This window comes from Oncorhynchus mykiss, chromosome 1 (assembly GCF_057628025.1).
Source record: "Oncorhynchus mykiss isolate SJ-2025 chromosome 1, ASM5762802v1, whole genome shotgun sequence".
NCBI classification, from domain to species: Eukaryota; Metazoa; Chordata; class Actinopteri; order Salmoniformes; family Salmonidae; genus Oncorhynchus; species Oncorhynchus mykiss.
The window spans coordinates 9309398-9328128 of record NC_143022.1 but is presented as its reverse complement, the minus strand read 5'-3'; the positions used below and the strand labels follow the sequence as shown (position 1 = coordinate 9328128).

The 18731-nt window shown below is 39.7% G+C and overlaps 2 protein-coding genes across 2 annotated transcripts; one reads left to right on the top strand and one right to left on the bottom strand.

Moving 5' to 3' along the window:
- Window positions 1–247: 247 nt before the first annotated feature.
- Window positions 248–9672, bottom strand: LOC110512969 (protein ANKUB1-like). The gene is made up of 3 exons (XM_090182653.1): window positions 9664–9672; window positions 5050–5193; window positions 248–475 (listed from the first exon to the last, which is right to left on the bottom strand). The coding sequence occupies exons 1-3, from the start codon at window positions 9670–9672 to the stop codon at window positions 248–250; spliced, it is 381 nt and encodes a 126-aa protein (XP_090038779.1).
- Window positions 9673–9770: 98 nt separating this feature from the next.
- On the top strand, window positions 9771–16775 carry LOC149985371 (uncharacterized). Its single transcript, XM_090182644.1, has 7 exons — window positions 9771–9937; window positions 10172–10208; window positions 10328–10749; window positions 12460–15718; window positions 15956–16243; window positions 16413–16500; window positions 16630–16775. The coding sequence occupies exons 1-7, from the start codon at window positions 9771–9773 to the stop codon at window positions 16773–16775; spliced, it is 4407 nt and encodes a 1468-aa protein (XP_090038770.1).
- The last annotated feature ends 1956 nt before the right edge of the window (window positions 16776–18731 follow it).

Genomic DNA, 18731 nt, shown 5'->3' with positions numbered 1-18731 from the left:
GTGTATTCTGACCTCCTCACAGGTCTCTCCCTAGACAGGTGTCGTTGGACTGTCAGTCTGTGTCCCAGGAAGCAGCCTCTGAGGAACTCCGCCCACCCATCCCAGGTGTCCAACCGTAGAGTAGCCCCTGGGAGACAGAGACACATGCAGGTTGTCCTCCTGGTTGCCATGAACCAAGAATGTGTTCCATACAGTCCATTTGTCTCTGTGTTAGATCCATAAGGTGTTGAGCCAGAGGACCATTGATCTACTGCACAAGGAAGGCCATACCCAGGTCAATGGCGTAGTCGTGCAGCCGGTTGCAGTCGTAGAGTTGCAGGCCGGTGGGAGAGCTCAGTCTGAAGGAGCTGACGGGAAGCCCACACTGCTGGGACACCAGGGTCATGAGCCTGGCCACAGACGTACTCAGGAGAAACACAGTGCCCAAGACTGAGAGGGTCTCCTCCGTCACGGCACTGAACACACGCACCACCGGCTCCCGTTGAAGTATAAGACCATGGACATACAGTAAATTCACTTGTTTTACATAAATACCTTATGTTGTGTTTATACACTGAGTAAACAAAACATTATGAACACCTGTTCTTTCCATGATAAAGACTGACCAGGTGAATCCAGGTGAAAGCTATGATCCCTTAATGATGTCACTTGTTAAATCCACTTCAGTGTAGATGAAGGGGAGCGGACAGGTTAAAGAAGGATTTTTAAGCCTTGAGACAATTGAGGCATAGATTGTGTATGTGTGCCATTCAGAGGGTGAATGGGCAAGACAAAATATTTAAGTGCCTTTGAACGGGGTAGTAGGTGCCAGGTGCACCGGTTTGTGTCAAGAACTGCAATGCTGCTGGGGTTTTTCACACTCAACAGTTTCCTGTGTGTATCATGAATGGTCCACCACCCAAAGAACATCCAGCCAACTTGGCACAACTGTTGGAAGCATTGGAGTCAACATGGGCCAGCATCCCTGGGGAACGCTTTCAAACACCTTGTAGAGTCCATGCCCCAACGAATTGAGGCTGTTCTGATGGCAAAAGGCGGGGTGCAACTCAATATTAGGAAGGTGTTTCTAATGTTTGGTACACTCAGTATATATAAGTTAGGAGTCATATAATTACAGGGGTAAGATGAAGTGGCTCCTTTGCACTGATCTTAGGTCTGGTTTGTGTTTTTACTGCTAATGGTAAAGGTTAGGATTTGGTGAGAGTAAACTGATCTGTGCCCAAGGGCAATTTCTATCCAGAGACAAATCAAAGGTCCATGCTATTTAAATTTGTAATCTACCACCATGTCGTGGCTCAAACTTGTAACAACATTTTCTAATTCATGTGCTGTACTGAGTTTTGTTCTATCACATTGAACACTAATCTGGGTGCAGATTAAATTGAACACTAATCTGGGTGCAGATTAAATTGAACACTAATCTGGGTGTAAATTAAATTGAAGACTAATCTGGGTGCAGATTAAATTGAACACTAATCTGGGTGAAAATTAAATTGAAGACTAATCTGGGTGCAGATTAAATTGAACACCAATCTGGGTGAAAATTAAATTGAACACTAATCTGGGTGAAAATTAAATTGAAGACTAATCTGGGTGAAAATTAAATTGTTAACAGAAATATTATGAATATGTATTTCAATGAACCCAAAGGGCCTCTTCTTCTCCTACTATACGGCCTGCTGTGCTCTACTGTACTCTACTGTACTCTGTCTGCTGTACTCTGCTGTACTCTGTCTGCTGTACTCTACTGTACTCTGTCTGCTGTACTCTGCTGTACTCTGTCTGCTGTACTCTGCTGTACTTTGTCTGCTGTACTCTGCTGTACTCTGCTGTGCTCTACTGTGCTCTGTCTGCTGTACTCTGCTGTACTCTGTCTGCTGTACTCTACTGTAGTCTGCTGTAGTCTGCTGTACTCTGTCTGCTGTACTTTACTGTACTCTGCTGTGCTCTACTGTACTATACACCACTGGGTATACAGACTCTTCAGATACTGTTAGCGAACACCAGACTGAGGTCGAGGCGATTACATGGGGAAAAGGTTTATGACTGTAAGGGTGTTTGGTACAAAGGCAACACTACATCGGGCCACATTTCAGCTCTATCCCAGGTCAACCATACAATACTATAGATTTCCACTCTAGTCAACCAGCAAGAAGGAGAGACAGACAGAAGGTCTGGCTTTGACTATGTCAATGATGGGATGTGTAAGTAAGGAGTAAGGAACACAAATAAACATTATTCTGATGGTTACATTTGTACTTAGATACATAACCACTCTCCTCTGTTAGCAAATCTTCCACAGAACTTTGTGGGACAGAGTGAGGCCTGTAATTTTCATCATAGGTACACTTCAACTATGACAGACAAAATGAGAAAAAAAATCCAGAAAAATCACATTGTAGGATTTTTAATGAATTGATTTGCAAATTATGGTGGAAAATAAGTATTTGGTCACCTACAAACAAGCAAGATGTCTGGCTCTCACAGACCTGTAACTTCTTCTTTAAGAGGCTCCTCTGTCCTCCACTCGTTACCTGTATTAATGGCACCTGTTTGAATTAACTAAATCACCTAATCATACCTAATCATACTATATAATCATACTATATAATCATACTATATAACCATACTATATAATCATACTATATCACCATACTATATATTACCACACTCTATTTCACCATAATATATATAATCATACTATATAACCATACTATATAATCATACTATATAACCATACTATATAATCATACTATATAACCATACTATATCACCATACTATATATTACCACACTCTATATCACCATAATATATATAATCATACTATATCACCATACTATATATCACCATACTATATATTCATACTTTATCACCATACTATATATTACCATACTATATAATCATACTATATAATCATACTGTATAATCATACTATATAACCATACTATATAACCATACTATATATTACCATACTATATATCACCATACTATATATCACCATACTATATATCACCATACTATATAACCATACTATATCACCATACTATATATCACCATACTATATATCACCATACTATATCACCACACTATATATTATCATACTATATAACCATACTATATAATCATACTATATAACCACACTATATATTACCACACTCTATATCACCATAATATATATAATCATACTATTTAATAATACTATATAACCATACTATATAACCATACTATATCACCATACTATATAACCATACTATATCACCATACTATATATTACCACACTCTATATCACCACACTCTATATCACCATACTATATATCACCATACTATATATCACCATAATATATATAATCATACTATATAACCACACTATATCACCACACTATATATTATCATACTATATAACCATACTATATAATCATACTATATAACCACACTATATATTACCACACTCTATATCACCATAATATATATAATCATACTATATAATAATACTATATAACCATACTATATAACCATACTATATCACCGTACTATATATTACCACACTCTATATCACCACACTCTATATCACCATACTATATATCACCATACTATATATCACCATACTATATATCACCATAATATATATAATCATACTATATAACCACACTATATATCAACATACTATATATCACCATACTATATATCACCATAATATATATAATCATACTATATAACCACACTATATATCACCATACTATATATCACCATACTATATATCACCATAATATATATAATCATACTATATAACCACACTATATATCAACATACTATATATCACCATACTATATATCACCATAATATATATAATCATACTATATAACCACACTATATATCACCATACTATATATCACCATACTATATATCACCATACTATATATCACCATACTATATATCACCATAATATATATAATCATACTATATAACCACACTATATATCACCATGCTATTTATCACCATACTATATAATCATACTATATCACCACACTATATATAACCATACTATATATATAACCATACTATATATCACCATACTATATATAACCATACTATATATAACCATAATATATATATAACCATACTATATATCACCATACTATATATAACCATACTATATCACCATACTATATATCACCATACTATATATCACCATACTATATCACCACACTATATATCACCATACTATATATCACCATACTATATATAACCATACTATATATAACCATACTATATATAACCATAATATATATATAACCATACTATATATCACCATACTATATATAACCATGCTATATATAGCCATAATATATATATAACCATACTATATATCACCATACTATATATAACCATACTATATATAACCATAATATATATATAACCATACTATATATCACCATACTATATATAACCATACTATATCACCATACTATATATCACCATACTATATCACCATACTATATATCACCATACTATATATCACCATACTATATCACCACACTATATATCACCATACTATATATCACCATACTATATATAACCATACTATATATAACCATACTATATATAACCATAATATATATATAACCATACTATATATCACCATACTATATATAACCATACTATATCACCATACTATATATCACCATACTATATATCACCATACTATATCACCACACTATATATCACCATACTATATATTACCACACTCTATATCACCATAATATATATATAATCATACTATATAACCATACTATATAACCATACTATTTAATCATACTATATATCACCACACTATATATCACCATACTATATATTACCACACTCTATATCACCATAATATATATATAATCATACTATATAACCATACTATATAACCATACTATATATCACCACACTATATCTGAAACACTTTATGTTAATGTTGGTATGAAGCTGTTTCAAGCAATAGCCAGCTCACTTTGATATGCATTTTCAAGCACGGGTAGAAACAGCTAGGTGTTCGGCTGGTACCTTCAGCAGGCAGCAGATGGCACTGCTAGGGGTGATGCCAACGTCTGTCAGGACCCAGCTGTCCCGAAGGATGGCACCAGCATAGCTCAGCTCCAGGAAGTACCTCACCTGCTTGTCGTCTGACAGTTGCACGTGGAAGTAATCCTGCCAGAGGAAGAAGATTGGAAACACAAGGAGCCGTAATTGAGTGTCCCATACAATCAGAGTGAGAGGGCTCAGCACTGATGGAGCCGTAATGGAGGGTGTCCCACACAGACACCCATTATGGAGGGTGCTCCACCCAGGCAGATGTCAATGTTTACCATACAATAATTGTAAAAGTGTCCAATTGTGTACAATTAAGAAATAAGGCCCAAGGAGGTGTGGTATATGGCCAATATACCACGGCCAAGGGCTGTTCTTAGGCACAGCGCAACGCGGAGGTATATTGGCCATATACCACAAACCCCCAAGGTGACTTCTTTTTTTTTCTTCTCCAATTTAGTGGTATCCAATTGGTAGTTACAGTCTTGTCCCATTGCTACAACTCCCATATGGACTTGGGAGAGGCGAGAGCCAAGAGCCGTGCGTCCTCCGAAACACAAACCAGCCAAGCCACACTGCTTCATGACACCATGCCTGCTTAACCTGGAAGCCAGCCGTGTCGACCGTGTCAGCGTGCACTGCGCCTGGCCCGCCACAGGAGTCACTAGTGCGTGATGGGACAATGGTGACAAAGCACTGCTGGCGTGGCTGTGTCCTACTGTAAGTACTATCGCCCTATCACATGTCTCCTACTGTAAGTACTATCGCCCTATCACATGTCTCCTACTGTAAGTACTATCGCCCCATCACATGTCTCCTACTGTAAGTACTATTGCCCCATCACATGTCTCCTATTGTAGGTACTAGTCACATACTTTACTTGACACCAGCCAAATAAACAAATTGCTTCTTAGATTCATCTTCCTTTCCCATGGAGCTGTTGGCCGAGGTTGGAGTAGCCAGGAGGAAGGCATGGCCAGCCGTTGAGAAATGCTTGTTGAAGTTTTTGGTTATCATGGATTTATCTGTGGTGACTGTGTTACCTAGCCTCAATGCAGTGGGCAGCTGAGAGGGATGCAACCAGGCTCACATGAAATTCTTCATGAAGACAAGTAGCCTAGTGGTTAGAGTGTTGGACTAGTAACCGAAAGGTTGCAAGTTCAAATCCCTGAACTGAGAAGGTACAAATCTGTTGTTCTGCCCCTGAACAGGCAGTTAACCCACTATTCCTAGGCCTTTAATGAAAATAAGAATTTGTTTTTAACTGACTTGCCTTGTAAAATAAAAATTTGAAGCAGAGCTTAATTTGTAAATTGGGAGGTGCCAGAGGGGGGGTTCTGTGGTACCAGAACTCATGAGAAAAAAGATCACCTATTATAATAGAGCATTGAACGCATATCATCACATTTGGGTAGAGCCACTTATAGAAGGTGCACACATGGGGAACATTTTTAGTAGCCTAGGGTCCGGGAAAGTGTTGGCCTTTTTAAAACCGCATTTCGTGCAATTCTACATAATTTTACATGACTGGAGACTTTGGCATTATCTTTTTTAATCACCACAAATGATCGAAATGGCAGGCTACTTTGACACTGACAAACTTAGTATCTGAGATCAATAAAAACGACCTTGTCTTGAATCCATCAATAGCCTATAGGCCTAGGTTTGTGGAGAAACATATAGTAGGCTACAATATGAGGAGGAAATTAGTCCTAAAAATGCTTTACAGTTTCACTGACTCACCCAATGATGCGCAGCTCACTCGCTGGAGATTGTCGATGCGCTCGTGTCAAAAGCCTATCTCTCCCTCTCTCTGTTTTGTAAAACAATGTTTGGGAGTTGATCAAATATTTTGGTAGTCTACAGCATAGTCTTATCTTTTCAGCAAGAGTCATTGCTTTTCAATCTGTGTTTTCCCTCGATTGTATTTGAAATATTGCAAAAGGCCTGTTTTGTCTGCGTGCTGTTTTTTCACTGACAGATTTGCCTCGCATTCCCGACTGTAGGCTATTCTTTGTTATTGGGCTACAAACCGCAGCTAGGCTATTTAAAAAATAAGCTATTGGTCCTCTGTAGCTAAATTATAGTGCTTCTCATGACGTATTAGGCTATTCTGAATGATTTAATTTATTTCTGAACAGACAGCAGTAATTCCGTAACTTTAGAAAATTCCTCCAGAACCCTTCATGCAGCTATGATTCTATAAGGAAACACATGATGAAGTGCAACTCTGGAGAGATGAGGGGGCAGGATAATTGACGAAGAGGCAACTCGAATGAACTTTGATCGCTTTTATTATAATTGTTACATAGCAAAAAGTGAAAATTATTTTTCATGGCACGAGAGGTACCGGATTCGGCCAAGTAGGTTCCGGAACAAAACAGTCCAGAACGGAACGGTGCCGGATCCTGTTCTGGCATGATCCTGCTCAAATTAAGCACTGAAGCATTGAAGTACCTATGCCTCTACCTGAGTATAAAGATTATTAAACTAGATTCAGTGGGCTTGTCATTCACAGTACTGATGAAAAATCAAGTACAGTTGATCTAAATGTGGATATACGAGGCCATCTAGTGGTCACCGGATTTATTTTAAAATTCATTCAAGCTATCTTTGCACTAGCATGCGATGCCATATATTTGACGCAGGTATTTATTTTTCAACATGTATTGTCATTGACTGGAACAAAATATAATTGTATGAGCTATGCCTCTGTGTCCCGGCGTTGTTGTACCCCTCTACTATCTGGCTTGGTGGGGCGATCTCGTTCTGCATGCCTGCTTCACTGAGATACAATGTGTCGTCATGCATTTGTGCATGCACGCTGTTAACGGTCATACCCGTCTTGCTAGCTAACTTAGCTAGCTCATCAACCAGTATTTTATTATCTTTCTGCACGATAGCACTTATTAAAGCCTTGAAACTCATGGGGACCCCACTGTTACCACGGGTCATCGAGCTAGCCCTTATTTGGCTGCAGGGTTGCATCGGTTTCCACTGGATTTGACAGCTTGTTAGGCTGGCTAGGTAGGTAGCTAATTCGCTAACGCGAACTGTTTATCACGTAGCAGCCTATGCTGACTAGCATCGCTAGCAACTAGCTAACATGGATAAAGTCTAGTCGTGGGTCCACAAAATCAAACAAATGGTACTGAACTGATGACAAAATCATGTTTCGAAAATGTAGTAGCTATTTATGTTGTTGTTGTTTAATGACATTGCGAATATAATCATTTTTGACATTTAACTACCGGTTTCGGCATGAGAAAAGTATTAATCGCAAATTCCAGCACTAACGGATACCGGGGAAACAGAAATAAGACACCCGGTCACGAATGCGGAGCCACGCCCTAAAATAACATGTGACCACAAGGCGTTTGTGACGCATTCATGCGTTCCAATTTTGTCATAATTGTCTGTAGCTTCTAAATTGCTTATGAGCTTGGCTTCCCTTCAGAAAGTAGCTGATTCTTGTACTCTACAGCTGTATTTTCCTACAGTTACTAATAATACTAGCAACAAAACAGATTTCATTCCTTAAAATGATTTTGCCAGATGGAAGAAAATAATAAGGTAGGCTAAACTGTAATAAGATATACCTTAAAGACTGCATGTGTGTAATCCTGAATCCAGTTGCCCCTCTTGTACTGGGATAAAACAATAGGGAACCCATGAACCTTATGGAGGAGTACATGTGTTTTGTAGACACACCTGGGTTCTAAACTGGCTGAGGTAAACATTTTCGGAAAGCCTTGGTTTTTAAATCCCGGTGAAAGCAGATATGTCAAAGTTTGTCAATGTCATGTTGCCCTTCTATTTAGATGAAACTAGCGAAAAGGATCATTTTTCTTCTCTTAATCCACATTTTCTAGCAAAAAAACATGTTCATGCTTTAGGGCTGGTGGGCTGCATATATATTGGTAAAATATAAAGTGTGTGTGTGTGGGGGGGAGGGGAGGGGCGTAGTGGATATAATGGGGTATAGGCCTAACTGTTGTTTTAAGGGTGAAATTTCAACCACAGGATGATGTCATCATTGTAAACTAAATTCAGCATAGCCAAACCTTGTATAAAATAGGTTGAATTTGTACCTTTGAAACCATGTCAGATTTTCAACATTATATACACTTTCAGAAAAAAACTATAGGCAGCACCTCAGCCCGGGATCGAACCCCATCCAGGGTTTTAACTACACCCAGCCCTGCTTAGCTTTAATATGTCACTGACTACTACCAATATGCTATTGTGAGAATTATTATTGAGAGATCTCTTAATAACAAAATATATTCAGTGTTAATATCGAAGTCATTCTAAGGGGTAGGTTTGACAAAGCAAATGAGTGAGTGAGTCTTTGACATGAAGACAGTGGTTAGATTCTGCCATTGGGACTGCTCTGATGTTGTTTCCATTCTCTCCTGGTTATGACCATAGAGCCTTGTCCCAGTCTCTAGACCTGCCTGTCTGTGTGATGGATGACCACCTGACATCTGAAGCTGTCAATGAGATGGTAAATTGACCTTGTCATTTCATATTACAACATTAATCCAATAAAATGTTATAGTGATGCTATCATTGGCAATGTTGACGTACCACAACCATCTCTGTTGTGTTTCAGTTGTTTAAATTTGTCCAACGTTGCCAATGCTCCTCCACTCTCTAACGGTTCATAAGTTCTTTCAGTATGATATTTGTTGTATATGTTAAGTTTGACTCTGTTGGTGCCATTATTTGAGACTCATAATGTTTATTTCTACCAGAAGCAAAGCAGCACTGTGGAAACCACAGAAGAAGAGAGCCTCAACAGTGTGAAAAATCTTGAGTCTTTTTCACTGATTATCAACTTCCTGCAGAACCTAACTGAGGAGTATGTTCTATTTTCTTTGGTACAGTACTACTATCAAACCTGTAAAGGATTGTATGAAAGCAGATTCATCAACTACATTTCCATTGCGGAAAAAGTTACATCACACCACAATGTTGTCAAAACAATTGCTACAAAGCATGTGTAAAATACTGTTTAATCTGATGACTCTACTGACCGACATTTCTGACAATATTAATACTATTAATATGAATAATTCATATGAATAATTTTCAGGCAATGGAGTAGGATTCGTAATGGCATTTCTGACCCGGTAAGATCTGAAAGCTTCTTTAGAATACAATGATCACTGAATGTTTAGCCTTGTTCATAAGCTTTTGAAAGACGCACTATGCAACATTTTAAAACACTTCTTCTGTTTCTGGAATACAGCTGACAAAACAACAGCTTGCCAGCTTGTGTCTGAGGATTGTCCAGTTTTTATCGGACAAGCTGATGCAGATCATCATCCCAGGTCTTTACGAACTACTTGGCATCCAAGATGCTGCCTCCTCTCCATTGTCACAGAGATCTCTCACAGCGTCACTCACCAGTCTGTTAGACGATAAGGTTAACACCAAGCCCCGCGTGAGATTTACTGAGGCTGGTGTACCTAAGAGGCCAGGCAGTCGAAAGTCTTACAATAGCTTTCGCATCCCGACTCCCTACCCTTCCTCCAACTGTATGGATCAGGAAGAGGAAGAAGAGCAGGAATCACAACAACTTAAGTTCAAGGAGATGTACCTGACTAAGGAGATGGGCAGTCTGGGCAGTGGAAGCTACTGCCCAAAACCATTGCCCAAGCCAGCCATGAGGTATGTCTGTAACCATTCTTCAATACTGCCTTTTATTTATGATTGTCCTTAAACAGTATTTGATGTTTATAGCAATTTCCCTTTTTTTTAGAGTATAGATATGGCCATATAAAGTTGAATTCTGAGTTTACATACACCTTAGCCAAGTACATTTAAACTCAGTTTTTCACAATTCCTGACATTTAATCCTAATAAAAATTCCCTGTTTTAGGTCAGTTAAAATCACCACTTTATTTTAAGAATGTGAAATGTCAGAATAATAGAAGAAGAAAGAATCATTTATTTCAGCTTTTATTTCTTTCTTCACATTCCCAGTGGGTCAGAAGTTTACATACACTCAAATAGTATTTGGTTGCATTGCCTTTAAATTGTTTAACTTGGGTCAACTGTTTTGGGTAGCCTTCCACAAGCTTCCCACAATAAGTTGGGAGAATTTTGGCCCATTCCTCCTGACAGAGCTGGTATGACTGAGTCAGGTTTGTAGGCCTCCTTGCTCGCACAAGCTTTTTCAGTTCTGCCCACAAATGTTCTATAGGATTGAGGTCAGGGCTTTGTGATTGCCACTCCAATACCTTGACTTTGTTGTTCTTAAGTCATTTTGCCACAACTTTGGAAGTATGCTTGGGGTCATGTCCATTTGGAAGACCCATTTGCGACCAAGCTTTAACTTCCTGACTGAAGTCTTGAGATGTTGCTTCAATATATCCACATAATTTTCCAGCCTCATGATGCTATCTATTTTGTGAAGTGCACTAGACCCTCCTGCTGCAAAGCACCCCCACAACATGATTCTGCTACCCCGTGCTTCACGGTTGGGATGGTGTTCTTTGGCTTGCAATCCTCACCCACCCACGGCTGTGTGGTCCCATGGTGTTTATACTTGCGTACTATTGTTTGTACAGATGAACGTGGTACCTTCAGCCATTTGGAAATTGCTCCCAAGGATGAACCAATTATTTTTCTGAGGTCTTGGCTGATTTCTTTTGATTTTCTCATGATGTCAAGCGAAGAGGCACTGAGTTTGAAGGTTGGCCTTGAAATACATCCACAGACTCAAATGATGTCAATTAGCCTAACATAAGCTTCTAAAGCCATGACATCATTTTCTGGAATTTTCCAAGCTGTTTAAAGGCACAGTCAACTTAGTGCATGTAAACTTCTGACCCACTGGAATTAAGATACAGTGAATTATAAGTTAACTAATCTGTCTGTAAACAATTGTTGGAAAAATTACTTGTGTCATGCACAAAGTAGATGTCCTAACCGACTTGCCAAAACTAGAGTTTGTTAACAAGGAATTTGTGGAGTGGTTGAAAAACGACTTTTAATGACTCCAACCTAAGTGTACGTAAACTTCCGACTTACAAATACAAATTACTTATACAAAAAAAGTACTCTAATGTATCATATTATTTGACTTTAAAACAGAATAATTTAGTCTTTTTTTTTCTTCTCCAAACCGACAGAAGCTTTTCTCTTATCTTTCTGTAATGAAAAGAACTATAGAAGTTGAATAAATTATTATTTTTTATTATTAGATGTGGTTGACACACCTCCACCACACTAAGGTGTTTTCCCAGAGCAAAAGCAACGATTCCCCCACTATTTTCAATGGTGCAGATGTGTTTGACACTCCTCCACCAGAGCAACGTTCCTCACAGCCGTACATATTATCTGTTTGACTGTGATGATTTCTGTTTTTTTTTCAAGAACCTCTCTGTCTGATGTGCAGAAGAAGACAACCAACTCTGACTCGCTACAAGTCCTCTTAGGTATCTCAGAGGACACCCTCGTCACCTGTGTGCAGGACAGCCTGCAAGGTTCTCTCTCCAAACTTGCATGCATGTCCAATTCTCCATCTGGAAGTGCAGGCTCTCCGAAGATGACCCCTGCTGTAATGGCAGAAGTGATTAAAGATGTCAAGTCGGCCGTATCAGTGGTCGTTAAGAGTGCCTCCGCTAGCCAAACCTCTCAAGTGACACCGGTAAGGGGAGACTCACAGACCAAGGTGACTGAGAGCATGGTGAGAGAGCTGGCTGCTAAACTTGAAAAAGTTGACCAAGAGAGCAAGAGTCTAACAGGGCAAGTCATGACCATGATCTCTGACACAATGGTGGCTTTTGTTGACGAGAACGAACAGAATTTGCTGGAAGATCTGAAGGACAAGATCACGTTTTTGGCATCGCATGTTGGCTTCATTGACGATCTTGATGCCCTGATAAGGAAATACGAGAGCAGCTACAATATTGGTGAATCTGGTTCCTCCTGCACGCTCACATCTAAGAGCATCCAAAAACTCTCCAGCCGGGAGTTTCAAACATCAGCAATACAAGCAGTGAGTGGAGTTCTTGCCAAAAAAGTCAGTAGTTTGAGATTTCCTAGTTCAGTCGTTCAGTCTGAGTTAACAGGTGCTGTATCAGGTCAAACATTGTCTGGCATTGTAAAGACGGAGTCAATTCACCCAGTGGGCTCAGCAGCGTCAGTAGTTGTTAAGACTTTCGTGTCAGATATGAAGTCCTTGGCTGAATCTGAAGAGAGTCCCCAACAGAAGAGTGCCTGGTCTGCTGCTGTTCACATTTACCACAGCATCCAAAACAACTTGAAAGATTATTTCGGCAAGCTTCAGAGATTTGCCCTAAAGAGCATTGTCACATCTGATGACAACATCACAAATGCTGAGTTTAAGGAGGCAGTTCCACTTCCTTGCTTAGACATGAAATATAGGCCCAGTAAGAGTGAGCCTCAGTTGCCAGAGTCCACTGGTGAAGTTACTTTACAAAGAGGCCTAAGTGAGAGCTCAAAACTTCTTTGGGCACAAACTGAGTCAGAAGAAAGCAAGCTCCTTCTGACAACTTGCACCAAAGAAGTCATCTCAGAGCTTCTGGTCTTGTACAAGACTGAGATGTCAAAGGAGGACCCCCTGTACACTGTTGGAGAAAAAGGATCAGACTTCTCTATTGAGAGACAACAATTTGTAGAGGGCGTTCTGGCTCAGCTTGGGGATATCTCCCATTCCAGGGCCTCATCACCAATAGTATATGAGTTCCCCTGTCAAATTGAGGACAGCAGAAGTAAGGCCACAGCTTCTTTGACCAGTCTGTTAGATTGCATGAAACAACTCTCAAGTGAGGAATTCAAGAGAGACACCACTCAAGCAGTGAGTGAGTTCCTAGTTAAAAAGTCCAACAGTAGCTTACCGAGTGCACAGCCTGCTTATTCTGTAGCATCCAGGTCTTGTTCCATTCAAAACCAGAGAACCTTGTCAAAGGATATTTGTGTGGATTCTGCTGCCTTTGGCATCATTGACACATTTGTGGAAGACCTGCAGAGCTCGGCGCAACCTGCAGAAGTAGAGGAGAGAGAACCTGACCTCCAGGAAAATGCACAAAAGCGAAAGAACAGGATCTGGTCTGCTACCACTAGTTTATATAACAATATTAAGAAGACATTAAAGGACTTCATCATTCACCAGCGGAGGTCAGACGTGCAGAGAAGAATGTCTAGCCATACACCCACAGAGGACTCTGGACATCTTGTGACTAAGGAGTACCTTGGTTTGGCAAGCCAGAACTTGACGCAAGCTAGTAAGAGTGTGCCTCACTTGCCCAGTTTGAACCAGGAAGTGACTCTACACATGGGTGTCAGCGAGAGTTCAAAACTTCTCTGGACTGAAACAGACGAGGGTCTAATGAACAATAGTACCAAACAGGTCATTTCAACAATCTTGACCTCATGCGAGGATCAGACATCAAATGCACCTTGCTTCTCCACAGTAGGAAAGAAAATATCTGATATGTCCCTTGAGGTCAACATATTGGTAGGTGGTGTTCTGTCTCAGCTGAATGACATCTCCTTGTCAAGGTCCCCAACACCATGTGAAGACATGTTTGAACGTCTCCAAGGTTCTCCTGAGCGAACCTCTCCAGTAAGTCTAGATTGCAGCACGGCTGCCTCCAAAGGCATTGCATCTTCCCACAGTCTTTCAACAAAGAGCCTCCAAAAACTTTCTAGTCATGAGTTCCAAACCAAAGCTGAGAAAGGAGTGAGTGAGGTCCTCTCTAGATCATTTAACATTGTGGAGGAAGGTACAACAGATAAGTACCTCCAGTCTGTATCTACATCCACCACATCTACTGATATTATACAAACCATAGTGAAAGATCTGCAGGAGCTCACCCAGACCACCCAGTCATCTGACATGGTATCTGGAACCTCCCTGCTCACCACTGGACAGGTTTCTGAGAAAAGGATCTGGTCTGTTGCTCGTAACATCTACTACAGTCTGCAAAGTAAGATTACGGAGTTTCTCGGAAAAGATCTTCAAATGTCAGACACAACACTTGGTTCAATCCCAATATTTACATATCAAAGCAGTCCTGCTTCACAAAGAGCAAGTCTCTGCCATCTTGAGGTCAACCAGAGCAGTGTTACACCTTGTGGAAACGATGCCTGTGTGGACATTCCGCACAAATTACTACCTAAAACCACTGAGCTCTCAGGATCCATGCTGGAGGATATTGGCACGATCCGTTGTAGGAGTGCTGACAGCCAAAATACAAGAAATACCTCTTCTTCATGCTCCTCCATCTCTCTAACACCTACTTCAAAATTAAAGCAGTCAGAATGGGACTTCACCTTGCCCGGTACTCCCATCCCCACTGAATTATCTGCTCAGAGTGACTTTCCCATTGTAAGAAACATGATCATTCAGGACTTGTTTCACACAGAGAACTTACTTCCCCCATCCTTTGTGGACAAAGTCAGGCAAGCTGCTGGGGTGGTAGTGGACGAAATGGTGGAAAGTGTTGAGAACACACAGGAAGATGGACAGGGTGCTTTTCATCCTGACAACCTCCGATCTGCTGTTAGGAAATTGAGAAAAATAATTTCCACTGGGACCATCCACATGTTCAGTCATGAATTTGTGGATAAAGTGATAGCCCTTCAGGACAGCCACAGCACTCCACAGGTCTTAACATTGGCAGCAGCCAGAAGTGCTTCAGACTCCATTCTTTCAAGGCTGAAATGGGGAAAGGAACAATGTGCCATATCCAGGAAGCTCTCCTCTCAGCTTCTCCAGATATTTGCCGAAGAGACAGTGAAGGGCTTCCTAAAACAGTGGTTAGATGAGTCTGAAAATATCAACATTGATGTTTCAGTCCAGAATGAACCAAGCACCTCTACTTGCATGGTCTTTCCTATCCAGCTCAATCCGAGCAAGCCAGAGGATAGTGACACAATGAATCAGCTCACGAAAGTCATGGTCAACCAAATGATGGATGCCTTATCAGTTGGCTCAAGTCATCAAATGATCACCAAAGCCAATGCCAAATGTTATTTTGAGTCCGGTACCAGCATGGCCACCAGAGACATTGTAGAAGGGATGTTGGATTTGGTAAGGGATAGCACCAGCAGTACTGGAGAGCAGATCCCCATCTTCAAGTCCAAGAAAAGCAAGAAAACCATGTTCAGCAAGATATGCTTTAACATAAAGGTATAGTACAAGTGCAGATTGTTCATGAATAACACTGCTTTTGAATGTATGAGATATTATTTGTTTATATAATTCAGTATTTTAGCATTGTATTGCCTTTTTCCAGTTGATATACTGTACTTTAAGATATATAACAGTTTGTTTTAATGTGCCTTTTCCCACCAACCAGGGTTCCAAGAAAGTTAGAAAGGACCACTGTCCTCAAAAGTCTATGGAGTACCAGCCTCAGAACACTTCCCCTACTGTGTACTTTACAGGTAAGCCCTGCTGCTGCTCATTCAAGACTAAGATATTATTACTTTAGCGTTCAACTAATTCATTTGGAAAGACATTGCACTCTGCTCTGAATTGTTACCCATGACATACTGGATGGTCTTTCTTTGCAGAGTCGAGGACAAATTCTCATGGCTCCTTTGCTCCAGAGGGAAATGACATCGCATATTTCTTCCCACCTGAAGAGAAGAGTCGCAAACCCTCCCTTTTCACCAGAATGTATAGAGCCATCACTAGAAGCCTCTCCAACCCAAGATAATTTTCCTCATTAAATGAGATTGCATTCATTTGTTGTCATATGTTGACTGTTTTGCTAGCACAGACTGTAATATGTTCTGCGATTCATCCACATGCATTGAGGAGTATACCACCTCAGTCACAGGCTACATCAATAAGTGGATCGACAACGTCGTGTCCACAGTGACCGTATGTACATATCCCCGACAGAAGCCATGGATTACAGGCAACATCCACACCGCGCTAAAGGCTAGAGCTGCTTCTTTCAAGGAGCGGGACACTAATCCAGACACTTATATGAAATCCTGCTATGCCCTCAGACTAACCATCAAACAGGCAAAGTGTCACGCCCTGACCGTAGAGATCTTTTTAATTCTCTATTTGGTTAGGTCAGGGTGTGACTAGGGTGGGCAATCTAGGTGATGATAAGCCAGTGATATAGAGACATTAGAAAAGGTTTGTTTTCAGTGGTGCAAAGTACTTAAGTAAAAATGATTTAAACCGTTTTGGGGGTATCTGTACTTTAACTATTTATATTTTTGACAACTTCAGTACATTCATAAAGGACAAAAATGTACTTTTGACTCCATCCACTTTCCCTGATACCCAAAAGTACATTTTGAATGCTTTGTATGACAGGAAAATGGTCCAATTCACACACTTATCAAGAGAACATCCCCTACCTCTGATCTGGCAGACTCAATAAACACAAATGCTTAGTTTATAAATTATGTCTAAGTGTTGGTGTGTGCCCCTGGCTATTCTTACATTCAAAAAAAGCAATACAATTGTGTTGTCTGCTTTGCTTAATTTTTAAAATTATTTTTACTTTTGATACTTGAGAATATTTCAAACCAAATACTTCCCAAGTAGTATTTTACTGGGCAACTTTCACATTTACTTGAGTCATACTGTTTACAACTGACTGATTGAGGACTTTTTCCACCACTGTTTGTTTTGGACATTTATTTTTTATCAAATGTATTTGACAGGGACAATCTACTGTATTTCTGTAAATGTGCCAGATTTAGCCAGCTGGCTTTGTGATGTAACAAAGGTAGCTGATGATGTAATGAAAACAGACAGTTAAATATGTGTGTGTAGAACTGTTGCACATTTGCTCTGGAAATGAGGACCAAACCTACTCGTCAAAAGGAGTGAATTGCACCTCCAATTGAAGTCAATAATAAGGTATGGAATCATGCCAATACAGTCATTATTTATATAGCTCTGTAGCTTGCAGTATTTTGAAGGAGATAAGCAAGGGAAAATGATGCTTTGGTTAATATTTCTCACGTGAAAGGTAACATGACCATGCTAACTGAAAAATGGATACATGAATATTGGTCAAATGTACCTACATCTTCTGAAGCTGTGTTGGGCCTACTTGATCATTTAAAAAAAAGTCACATAGACGATGTCCATAAATTAGACAACAATACTGAACAGTTGTAGCCCGTTGGTAGTGGTAGGCTTCTGGCTGTGATCTCTGACCACTGTAACAGTGAATAGTGTCAATTTACCCGCGGTGTATAGGCTTGTTTACTAGGCTAACTAGTGCATTGGGGTGGGCTATGTGCAGCATGGGCATACAGGAAACCACTCTAGCCACTTAACTCACCTTGGCCACGAGCTCTATAGTTTACAGCTATTGCATCACCTACAAAGCATCAACTGAATGTTGAATGTCAGGTATTTTAATTGTCTGTATTGTCTACTTGTTAAATGTTTGTAAAGTCTTCATTTGTAATTGTTTGTAATGTCTTATCAATTGGTGTTGGACCACAGGAAGATTAGCTAACGTTATAGCGTTAGCTAATGGGGACTCTAGTAAAGATTCACAAGACTGTTCACAGATTCACATTGATCACAGAATCGGATTGATAATCTTAATTCGAAGTTTTTTACTGGACAACCAACACATGACAGATGGGCTAATCCATAGAAAGAAAATGTGATCTTGGATCTTGGATCTTGA

What these genes read in the sequence shown, in the direction of transcription:
- LOC110512969 (XM_090182653.1), bottom strand. An exon ending in CCATCTGCTGCCTGCTGAAG is followed by an intron (nt 476 to 5,049) that starts GTACCAGCCGAA and finishes CTTCAACGGGAG; the next exon opens with CCGGTGGTGCGTGTGTTCAG.
- LOC149985371 (XM_090182644.1), top strand. Translation starts at nt 9,771, where the DNA reads ATGTTAAGTTTGACTCTGTTGGTGCCATTATTTGAGACTCATAATGTT. An exon ending in CTGCAGAACCTAACTGAGGA is followed by an intron (nt 9,938 to 10,171) that starts GTATGTTCTATT and finishes AATAATTTTCAG; the next exon opens with GCAATGGAGTAGGATTCGTA. An exon ending in GTAATGGCATTTCTGACCCG is followed by an intron (nt 10,209 to 10,327) that starts GTAAGATCTGAA and finishes TCTGGAATACAG; the next exon opens with CTGACAAAACAACAGCTTGC.